The sequence below is a fragment of the Hemiscyllium ocellatum genome, chromosome 19 (assembly GCF_020745735.1).
Source record: "Hemiscyllium ocellatum isolate sHemOce1 chromosome 19, sHemOce1.pat.X.cur, whole genome shotgun sequence".
Lineage (NCBI taxonomy): Eukaryota > Metazoa > Chordata > Chondrichthyes > Orectolobiformes > Hemiscylliidae > Hemiscyllium > Hemiscyllium ocellatum.
In genome coordinates, this window is record NC_083419.1 from 4888853 (window position 1) to 4901033 (window position 12181).

The following is a 12181-nucleotide window of genomic DNA, read 5'->3' on the forward strand; positions in this document are numbered from 1 at the left end:
GGCCATTTGGGTTGTTCGGTAGTGGAATTGGTCCTCCTGGGAGCAGAAACGGCAGAGGTGAAGGAATTGGGAATATAGGATGGTATTTTTACAGGGGGCAGGGTGGAAGGAGGTGTAATCTAGGTAGCTGTGGAAGTCGGTCGGTTTGTAGTAAATGTCTGAGTGTCGTTGCCCGAGATTAGAAATGGAGAAGTCGAGGAAGGAGTCTGAGACGGTAAATTTGAGGTCAGGGTGGAAGGTTTTGGTAAAGTAGGTGAACTGTTCAACCTCCTCGCGGGAGCACGAGGTAGTGCCGATGTAGCAGAGGAAAAGGTAGGGGGGTGGTGCCAGTGTAGCTGTGGAAGATGCTGTTCCACATATCCGACGAAGAGGCGGGCATAGCTGGGGCCCATGAAGGTGCCCATGGCTAATCCTTTGGTTTGGAGGATTGGAAGGAGAAGTTAAGAGTGAGGACCAGTTCAGTCAGTGGAAGGGTACTGGTTGGGTCAGCGGGAGAGACACCACCCACGCCGTCCACCTCCAACCGCATGGGCCCCAGTTCACCCACTTTACCAACACCTTCCACCCCGATCTCAAATTTACCTGAACCTTCTCAGACTCCTCCCTCCCCTTCCTAGACCCCTCCATTTCTATCTCGAGCAACCGAATCAACACGGACATTTTAATATAAACCGACCGACTCCCACAGCTACCTAGACTACACCACCTCCCACCCTGCCCCCTGTACAAACGCCATCCCATATTCCCAATTCCTTCGCCTCTGCTGTATCTGCTCCCAGGAGGACCAATTCCACTAAACAATCTAAATGGCTGCCTCCTTCAAAGACTGCAATTTCCCCTCTGTGGTCGATGATGCTCTCCACCACATCTCCTCCACTTCCCGCACCTCTGCCTTTGAACCCCACCCCTCCAATCGCCACCAGGACAGAACCCCACTGATCCTCACCTACCACCCCACCAACCTCCGGATACATCGTATCATCCTCTGTCATTTCCGCCCCACCACCAGCGATATATTTCCCTCCCCTATCGGCGTTCCGGAGAGGCGACTCCCTCGATGGGTCCACCCCCCCCCCCCCCCCCACCAACCCAACCTCCATTTCCAGCACCTTCCCCTGCAACCGCAAGAAGTGCAAAACTTGCGCCCACACCACCTCCCTCACTTCCCTCCAAGGCCCCAAGAGATCCTTCCATATCCGTCGCAAATTCACCTGCACCTCCACACAATTTACTGTATCCGCTGCACCCGATGTGGTCACCTCTACATTGGGGAGTCAGGCCGCCTACTTGCAGAACATTTCTGGGACACCCACACCAACCAACCCAACCGCCCCATGGCTGAACACTTTAACTCCCCCTCCCACTCTGCCAATGACATGCATGTCCTTGACCGCCTCCATCACCAGATCCTGACCACATGACGCCTGGAGGAAGAGCGCCTCATCTCCCACCTAGGAACCCTCCAACCACATGGGGTGAATATAGATTTCTCCAGGTCCCCCCCCCCCCTTATCTCAGTCCCACCTCCTGGATTCCTCACTGCTCTCTTGACCTGCAATCTTTTTCCCAGCCTCTCACCCTCACCTCTTTCCACCTATTGTATTCCCAGTGCCCCTCCTCCTACCTTTTAATCTCAGCCCGCTTGGCACACCAGCCTCATCCCTGAAGAAGGGCCTATGCCTGAAACATCGATTATCCTGCTCCTTGGATGCTGCCTGGCCTGCTGTGTTTCCAGCGTGACATTTTTCAACTCTAGTCACTCAGTTGTGCCTAATAGTAATTATTTTAAAAGAAAATGCGAATACCATGGTTTTGAAGAATCCAACACACATTTTATTACAACATTAGGTGTGTAACTGAGGATTGTAATGTTTACAAGTGCCTGAGTTCATAGTAACAATGATTACAACACAGGAACACGATAGCAGGAGAGCACCATGCTTCAAGTGATCCAGGATATGATGGAGTACAAGATTTTTATACACTCGGGTCATATGGGTATGTCAGTGATTTCATGAGTGTGCCTTTTAAAGGTATCCTGCCCTACTTGGAGCAGAGACTGTCAGGGAAAGATTTTGAGGTTCAAAATCACAAGGGGTTTTTGAACTAATTCCTGCTGGGATATAGGTGGGTTGGGCAGGGAGAAAGTGAATAAACGTTTCACCCAGTATTCTATCATAATCTGGGACAGCCTGTCTGAAGGGGTCACTAACCCAACCCTCTAGATTGTTTTAATGAACAGGGTGACAGAGCACACATTAGTGTGATAGGGAATGCTACACCACTGATCTGATGCAGTAGGCTAAATAGCTGTCCCAATCTCACTAATGGTCTTGAATCTAAAATACTTCAGATAAAAAGCATTTAACTTGTGATGCAGCAGATGAGTTGATGTAGGTGCTGGGTAAAATGGAGTTGTGTATTCTACAACAATCGTTCACTTGGAAGCACTGAGCTGTACTTCTGCTAATGGGAGGTGTTGGTCACTCTGTCTGTGACCAGATTGTGGCTGTTACCGTCTTCAAATGAGATCCAACTATTTTCTTGCCTATTCAGGAGAAAAAAACCCACGCTAATCATCAACCGAACACTTCCTTTAAAAATGGATTTTGGTGCGAGTCACTTTTTTTTTGTGCTGATGTAGGCCCTTGTTTGAAGAAATATTGAATTGCTAAATTCAGGGACGTTTTTAAAAAAAAAACCTCCCTTTCCCATCCCCAAATAGATCTAACTTGTCAGAGGCTGCCATTTGGCCAATTGTCAGCTCCCTGCAAGAGTAACTTGGTGAAATGATGTGTACATGGCTCAGTCTTTAGCTGCTCAATGCTTCACTGTTTAATTAGATTCTGGCTCACTTAACATTTTTAAATTAGATTAGGATTTTTTTTAATGCAAACTGTCATATGGTAGAAATCTAGTTACATGCATTTTTTTTTGTACTGAAGTAAATATCCTAATTAGTTGTATAGCTCAGAAAGAGACCCTTTGGCTCAACTTGTCCCACTGACCAGGCTTCTCAAGATAAGCAAATCCCAATCGCTAGCGATTGACCTATATTGCTCTGTGTAATTGTGTACGTATCCAAATGTCTCAATGTTGTAACTGTACCTGTATCTACCACGTCTTCTGGCAGTTCCTTCCAAATACCTACTACCCTGTCTTGCCCCTCCAGTCCATTTTAAATCCCTGTCTCTTTCTCTTTCCCCCGCCCTGTCCTGCCAGCCTGGGGAAAAGACTTACTGTTTACTTTATCCATGCCCCTCATGATTTTATTGCATCTCTAAGGTCACCTGTCAGTCTCTGACACTCCGGGGGGGGGAAAACACCCCAGCTTATCCAGCTTCTCTTAATGATTCAAACCTTCCAGCCCCTGTAACATGTAAATCTTTTCTACACCCTTTCCAATTTAAGAGTATCCTTCTATAACAGGGTGACCGAAATTGGGGACACACTCCAAACATAGCCTCACCAACATCCTGTACAATCCCAATGTGACATCTCAACTCCTGTACTCAGTGTCTGAGCAATGAAGGCAAGTGAGCCAAATGCCGTCTTCTCCACTATTTACTTTGTGAACCAACTTTCGCTGAGTGAGTTATGCACCTGAACCTCTGGGTCTCACTTGACAACACTTGCCCCAGGGCCCTACTGTTCACTGTATAAGCCCTTTCCAAAATGCAGCCCCTCCCACTTATCTAAATTAAACTCCGTCTGCCAATCCTCAGCCCATTGTCCCAGCTGGTGTAGACCCTATGGTCTTCACTGTCCACTACACCATCATCTGCAAACTTATCATGCTTCCTATATTCATCATCCAAATTCATTATACAAATGACAGACAAGAGTGGACCCAGTACTGATCCCTGCAGAACACTGGTCACAAGCCTCCTGTCTGTAAAATGACCGTCCACCACCACCCTCTGCTACCTTTTTTTTTGAGCTGATTTTGGTATCCATTTGGCTAGTTCTCCCTGGATGCAGTGATCCAACTTTTTTACGAAGCAGCCAACATGTTGTACCTTGTCAAAGGCTTCACTAAAGTTAATGTAAACAACATCTATCACTCTGCCATCTTGGTCACATCCTCAAAAAAAACCAGTTTGAGAGACGTGGCTTTGTGTGAGGAAAATCATCATGCTGACTATCCCTAGTCAGTCCTTGCCTCTGCAAATGCATGCAAACCCTCCCTCAATCATTCCAAAAACTTGCCAAGCACTGACATCAGACTCCTCGGTGTCTATAGTTCCCAGGCTTTTCTGTGCAGCTTTTCTCACGTCAAAAGCGCACCATAAGCCACTGTTTTTCCCCCCCCATGACTGTAGATGATAAAAGTACCATGCACAGAGACCTGCAATTTCTTCCCTAGATTCCCACAATGTACTCCAATACACTTCAGCTCCCAGAGATTTGTCTACCTCTTTTTTTTAAAAAGACCTCCAGCGCATCCTCTTCTGAAATGTGGACTCGAGAGATCACTATTTGCCCAATTCCCTGGCTTCCACTTGAACTTGCCTGTTTCTTTCTGCCCTTTTTTATATGAAGGGAATATTACAATTTGCAGAATTGTTTCTTGCAACAGAAACCTCCCAGTGCATCTGTCTGGAATTGATTCGGATGTAGGTTCCGAAACCCAAACTATTTTCTACACAAAAAATGTGAAAGCAAATTAACTGAATCTGACTTTTTTTCTAGAGTTTTTTGCACTCCAAGCCTGTTTTATCTTCTGTTAACAATGCAGAATTGTAATTGTATTTGAAGTTGTTGTACAGTCTCCATTGGGGACCCTATCTGTGTTTGTTTCCCCAGTTATTTTGGGGTTGGTAGCAGTGTTGGGATCTGTCGGTGGGAGTCTGCTGGTGATGTGTTGGTGGCGGTCTGGCTCTGTTGTGCTGTGCGCACTGGTCGCTGGCTTGCTCCTGGGATTGTTGCTGTCATCGTTGATGTTCTTCACACCATTGGGTAAGTAAGTGTGGAACAACTTAGTAACCAGGCTGACCTTTGACATTTTTTAAACGTTGGCCTGGCCAGTGACTCCCTCATTTCTCCCCCCACCCCCCCTGAATGAAGAATTACAAAATGGTGCAACACCAGAGTTTATTTTGCCTAGCATGTTGAAGTGGGAAGACACATTACTACTTCAACTGTGCATTTGTGGGATAAGTGTTACTGGCTGATCCTTTTATTGCCTGTCCCTAATTGTTTGGACGGCAGTTAAGAGTCCACCATGTGCTATGGGTCTGGAGTCACATGTAGGGTAGGCCAGACCAGGTAAGGATGGTGGATTTCCTTCCCTAAAGGACATTAGGGAATCAGCTGGGTTTTATGACTATGGTTGCTCTTAAGTTGACAATTGTTTTCATTCTAAATTTTTACTCGATTCAGGCTTTACTATCTGCTGTGATGGGATTTAAATCCATTTTCCCAGAGCATTAAACCAGAGTTCTGGATTACTTAATGCAATGACAATCCCACTACACCCACTGCTGCCCCACCTGTCTGGCACCTGAACCTGGGCCTCCCCTCTGAGGGAAGGATACACCCACCGTTTTACCCTGATTTGGCTGCTCCAGGTTTAGTTTCTGTTCATTGGTCATTCCCAGGATGTTGAGGGGTGGGTCAGTAACAATGCAGCTCAGTGTCGAGTGTGATGGCTGGATTCTCTCGGTTTGCTCAATGCCTCACATTCAGGACATGAATATTATTTGCCACGTAACAGCCCAAACCTGGATACTGTCCTGGAATTTGGTGTACATGGGCATTGCTTCAGTATCTGAGTTGCTGAGAATGGTGCTGAACATTGTACAATCATCAGCAAACATCCCCAGTTCTGATTCTGGTGGGAGGAAAGGTCATAGCTGAAGGGGGTTGGTGGGTGGGAGTGGGGTGGTCAGTTAGCTCAGGTGGCTGGCTGGTTTCTGATAGTGATGCCAATAGCCTGGGTTCAATTCTCACACCAGCTAACCCAACCCACACTCTGGGTAAACAACTAGTCCGCTCTCTAACGAAACCGCAGCTCTGGGCCTTCTGGGAATATAGCAGCTTTATCTTTGAGTTCTCATGGTGCAGTGGTACTGTCCTGGTCTCTCATCCAAGAGGTCTAGGGTTCAGTCCTATTCTGTTCGAGGTGTGTAATAGCATCTCTGTACAGGTTGACTTAAAAAAGACAGAAGGATGGCTGGGCAGTGGGCACTACCCTGAGGAACTCCTGCAGAGATGCCCAAGAGCTGAGTTAACTGACCTCCCAATAGCCATGACCACCATCCTATGTGCCAGTATGACTCCATAGAGCAATTCCCACTTGATGCCAGTTTTGCTGAAGCTCCTTGAGGCTGTGGTTGGTCACATGTGGCCTTGATGTCCGGAGGCAGTCCTCTCCTCGCTCGCACTCGCTCGCTCCCTTCCTCCCTCATGCTTGGCCAAGGCTTTTATAATGAAAGGAGCTGAGTGGCCCTGGTAGAACCCCAGGCTGAGTGTTAGTGAGTAGCTTATTGCTAAGTTAGTGCTCCTGGGTTGGAAAGTTTTTAATGTCTATTTCTGTAGTAAGAATTTTTTTACCAATAACGTTGAAACCCAAGAGTTTGAATTTATTTAAAATCACAGAATTACTGCTAGAGTTGCTCTCAATTTGTTTTTCTGTCTTCCAGCAAATGTTAAAGTTTTTGATGATGATGCTGTCTTCTGGGTGACCTTCTCTAGTGTGGCATTGCTTGTCCCACTGATATTCTTCAGCTGCCCTAGACCAGTAAGTTTCCCCCTCTATCGGGTAGTGAATTTAATGCCCCTGTTAATTTGATGTTGCCTAAACTGCTTTTTGCCCTTTTTTTTAATAAAAAGCAAGGAAAGTTATGTAAGTAGAAAACTTCCACTTATGTGGAGGACTAAGGTGGATAAAAGGTTGATTAAAACAATCTCACCAGGTTCTAGTCCAACAGGTTCACTTGGAAGTACCAGATGAAGGAGCAGTGTTTTGAAAGCTAGTGCTTCCAAATAAACCTGTTGGATTATAATCTGGTTTTGTGATTTTTTTTTTAAACTGAGAATTTCCATTGTGTAGTCAGACAATTCAGCAAAGTGTTTCTGAAGTGGGAGAAGCAAGCTTATCGCTATCATTGGTCACAGACGATGGAGCCACTGTTTGCGCGCTCTCGTGGATCAGAGTTGCTTTGGAAAAGCACAGCAAGTCGGGCAGCATCCAAGGAGTAGGAGAATCGACGTTATGGCATAAGCCCATCATTCCCGTTTCTCCTGTTCTTGGATGCTGCCTGACTTGCTGTGCTTTTGCAGCACCACACTCAACTTTGGCTCAACTGTCTGTTGAAGAGTGCATGTACAGATTTGGTTTGGAGGACAAACCAGACACAAGGTATTGATGAAACAGATGGGTGTTGTTGCTGAGAGTTGATTTCAATTTGAGACAGAATTTAAATTCTCCGAGCTGCACTTGAAACTTGAGCCTTTTTGTTCCTGGAGCTGGAACTGTCTGAGTTAACCATCCAGTGACTTTGTATTGACCTCTCCTATCACCTCTAGTCTGCTGACAAGATCATAAGATGTAGGAAAATGTTCTCTGGGTCCTATATCTTGATGGAAATAGTTATTCTGAAATATTAAATCTTGACAAAATGTTTTTGAATAGCAAAATTGAGCGAAAGTCCATAAAGTGATCAGGAAACTCCCGATGGTGTAGAGTTCTGGGAATTACGGATCTGCTGCATTATACTCCCCAGATATGTCTCCAATTGCCGGCGAGACATTGCAATGGATTTTCTAAAATTGAAACCCACGTCACAAACTCGAGGAATTGAGTTTTCCTTTTTGGTTTTAAAAAATGTTTTGCACACTTTAGCATTTACTTTTGTGTCCTTTTTTTTCAGTTGAACATTCTGGCCTGTGGATTTGTTGGCTCTTACACAGTGATTCTAGCCATTCACAACTTTGTGTTCACCAGCCTCGCCTACATCACACTAAACATTGTCAAGCGAGCACTTCATGGCAACTTCAAGGCTGCCTTCACAAACGTACCCTTCCAAACGAACGGTAAGCCAGGAGGAGTGCAGCTGGTTTTGTCATAAAGTCTGCATTTAGATAATTGTGTTCAGCAAAAAAGTCACTTTCTGATGGACCCCAAGAATTGATGGGCAATTGGCTGCCTCCTGATGGCTTGTCTGTTTTGGCTTTTCAATCTGTTGAGACCCTAGTAATATATCCCTATTTTTAGGGAGGGAGGTAGAAACGATAGCTAACTAGGCTGACCTCCCAGTTCTTGGTAAGATTGTAGAGTGCTTTGAAGTGCATAGTAAAACATGCTGAGTCAGTGTGGCTTCGTCATTCCTAACAAATCTGTCATAATTCTTTGACTAATTTGCTTGTTACATCCTCTAAGGAGAGCTATTGGATGAGGTCTATTTGGATTTCCAGAAGGCCTTTTAACAAGGTGCCACACAGGAGGCTGCTAACTAAGAACCCACTGTGTTCGGGGCAAGGTACTAGCATGGATAGAGGATTGGCTGGCTGGCTGAAGATGGAGTGGGGATATAGGGGTCTTTCTCAGGATGGCAGCTGGTGACCAGTGGAGTTCTGCAGGAGTCAGTGTTAGGACTACAGCTATTCGTTTTATAAAGTCACAAACGGAGGGCATTATTGCTAAGTTTGCAGATGACACAAATAGATGGAGGAACAAGTATGTTTGAGAAGTTGGGAAGACTACAGAAGGATTTGGACAGGCTAGGAGAGTGGACAAAGACTTTGCTGATGGAATACAATGTGGGAAAGTGTGAGGTTATGCACTTTGATAGAAAGAATAGAGGTGTAGATTATATTTTCTAAATGGGGAAAGGCTTTTGGAAATCTGAAATACTGATTTGGGACTCCTAGTTCAGGATTCTCAAGGTTAACATACTGATTCAGTTGGCAGTTAGGAAGGCAAATGTAATGTTAGCATTCATTTCAGGAGGGCTGTAATACAAGAGTCGGGATATACTGCTGAAACTGCAGCAGGTTCTGGTCAGACTACATTTGGAATACTGCGAGCAGTTTTTTTAAGATTAGATTTCCTACAGTGTGGAAACAGGCCCTTTGACCCAACAAGTCCACACCAACCATCCAAAGAGTAACCCACACAGACCCATTCCCCTACTCCCTGCTAATGCATCTATCACTACAGGCAATTTCACCGGACTCCCACCTCTTTGGACTGTGGGAGGAAACCCACACAGACACAGGGAGAATGTGCAAACTCCACACAGTCACCCAAGGCTGGATATGAACCCAGATTCCTGGTGCTGTGAGGCAGCATTGCTAACTACTGAGCCACCACGCCACCCCATAATCTAAGGAAGGATGTGCTAGCATTGGAGGAGATCCAGAGGGAGTTTGAGAATAGTCCTGGGGATGAAGGGCTTGTCCTTTTTTTTTCAAGGAGTAGTTGTGGACAGAGTCTGTACTGGTGAAGCTTAGCATGATGGGGATCTGATTGAAACTTAAGAATACCAAGAGGCCTGGGTGCAGTGGATGTGGAGGAGATCTCTCCATTAGTAGCAGAGACTAGGACCTGAGGGCATTGCCTCCATGAAGGGACAACCCTTCAGAACTGAGATGAGGAATTTCTTCAGCCAGAGGGTGGTGTCTCTAACTCATTGCAGAGGGCTGTGGAGTGTATTTAAGATAGACAGACAGATCCTTGATAAGGGGATCAAAGGTTATGGGGAAAAGGCAGGAGAATGTTTCTTGATTGATTGGTGGAGCAGATTTGCTGGGCTGACTCTGCTCCGATATCTTTGTCTTATGGAATGTAAAGAAAAGCAGGGGGTAGGGTTTCAGCCCAATGTTAAGGTCTCTTACTTGGGATACTGAAGCAATGTACGAGTGAATCAAAGGAATTCTTTTCCTGTTGAAAAGAAATTTGAAAAGGAAGGGGAATGAAATAAATCTCGTCTCATTCTGCTCTCCCAATGTCTGAGTGGCCTCCAAACTGTATGAGAAATGTGTTTTATTTTATGCCATCAGCGATTAGGCTCCCTGGTAAATTTGAGATCACCTTCATCCACTTGGGATGTGGGTGTTACTGACTGGGATGGCAAATTGTCTGTTCCCGGTTTATTTTCAAGACTATGCCTTCTGCACCTAGTTACTGCAAGGGAATTAATTTCTAATTGCATTGGGGTCATAGTGCTATTGCTGGTTCTGGCTGAAGAATTATACAGTGGATATAGACTTTTTTTTAAAGACACTCACTGGTGAGATGAAAAATGTTGGTTATGACCCGAAGTGCACTATTTGAGATGGTGGTTTTTAAAAATTTGTTCATGGGTATGGGTGTCTCTGGCTAGGTCAACATTTTATTACCCCAGAGGGCAGTTAAGAGTCAACTGCATTGCTGTGGATCAAGAGTCATATAGGCCAGACCGGGTAAGGATGGAGACTTCTTTCCCTCTTGGCCATTAGTGAACCAGATCGATGAGAAGCAAATTCAGCTGTAAAGAAAATTGGAGCTTTAAGGAGCTATAAGCTTTGAATAAAGTAGACCTAATTGAATAGCTTTCAAAATGTCAGCACAGGCCAGATGGGATGGCTGAATGGCCTCTGATTTCTGCTGCTTGATTTATACTGTGAATACCTTTTTTTTTCCAATTGCAGACTATATTTTAATATCAGTGTGGGTAGTCTTACTGGTAAGTGGAGTAGTGTTCCAGTTCCACCGTGAGAAGGAGCAACCCAGATTCCCACCTCATCCGTACAAAACCTGGAAACGAGACCGAGAGCGTCGACAAACTAACGTCTTGGACCCCAGTCACCACGTCCCACCAATCGGGGATCGGATAAAGAGTGCACTGACTGATGTCAAGCATCTGTTCACCAAACAGCAGTCTGCAGGAGAACAGACCCCATTACTCCTGTAGACTCCAACCCACTGCCAGTGAGGGACATCGCTGTATCTGTCTATGACTCGGCTGTATCTGTTTGTTTGGTCACGAGTCACGTTTGTGCAGATCTGCCAAATTGTTTTTGACATCAAGAATTTGAATGGTGGGCTCTCTTAAATCACTGTTAATTCTGTTACAAGAACATTTTGTTTTCCATCTTTAATGTGCCAGAAACCATTGGAGTGGTTTAAAGGATTGACTGAATCCTACCTTGTAACTCAAGATTAGCATGAACTGAGCAATTGGCTGCTAAATGAGTACAAGCCCTGCACTGATTCCATTTTTGAGAATTTGTTTGTTTTTTGAATTTCGGTTCTTGTCTGGAAGTTACGGTGACAGGACACGTTACTGATACAAATGGTCCCATCTTTAGTTATCTGCACCTTGTTACAGATTGCTTTTTTTAAAAAGAAAAAAATGATTGTATCCTGGGGAAAATGAGGAAAAGTTGGTCCTTCTAAGGATTCACATCACCCACTGTTCCAGGAGTTCGTGACATCCAAACACTTCAGAGCTATAGAATAATGTAGTGGGGAAAAAAATTCAGACTTGCACAGTGTTCTGCACATTTTTAAATACCTCATTGAATTCTAGAACAAGATTCCTGATATGAAAATTAAATTAACTACAAGATTGATTTTTGAGAAGGTTAATAGTTATTTTCTTAAATCAAATCAACTTTGTTCCACAGTATTCACTTAGTCCTAATGGATTGTTTTCTGGGAGACTACTGTCCTATGACTGAGATTAAATATTTATAACCTGAAGCTTCCTAATTGAGCTCATTTTGGCTGAATTAAAAATAATCATGCAATTTCCTCAAAGATTCCTGTGCCCCTAGAACTGATGGAATAAGTTATCCACTTGTAGCTTGTTTATCCATTATTAACTCATTTGGGTGGACAAAGGTCAAATTAAACCACTTCCTTCCAGTAATCAGCCTTAACACCACCTCCTGAGGCTACATGGATTGGGCAAAAGGAGACCATTTTACAGATCGTACATCAATGCATTGGCTTTAATTTCCACTAAAATAAAGAGCAAGTTTTCAATTTGAAAATATTTAAACAGCTGGAGATGTGTTGAATTAGGATATTCATCGCAACTATACTGGGCTACAACCGAACATGGTGGTCCTGATCGAACTGTGTGTATAATAGGGTATGGGTCCATTTTACATGTAAATGAAGCATCCTCTAGTCTCTAATTGGTTAATACTTGAAACCATGGGTGTAGTTTGTAAGTGTTTTATATTGCAG

General features: G+C 44.5%; 1 protein-coding gene across 2 annotated transcripts in view; it reads left to right on the plus strand.

Moving 5' to 3' along the window:
• Positions 1-12175, plus strand: part of tm7sf3 (transmembrane 7 superfamily member 3) — a 41465-nt gene extending 29290 nt beyond the window's left edge. For both annotated transcript variants that reach the window (XM_060839209.1, XM_060839210.1), the window contains exons 9-12: positions 4807-4959; positions 6645-6742; positions 7875-8037; positions 10636-12175. In XM_060839209.1, coding sequence (XP_060695192.1) covers positions 4807-4959; positions 6645-6742; positions 7875-8037; positions 10636-10898 — 677 coding nt within the window. In that variant the 3' untranslated portion in view covers positions 10899-12175. The remainder of the gene's footprint in view (positions 1-4806; positions 4960-6644; positions 6743-7874; positions 8038-10635) is intronic.
• The last annotated feature ends 6 nt before the right edge of the window (positions 12176-12181 follow it).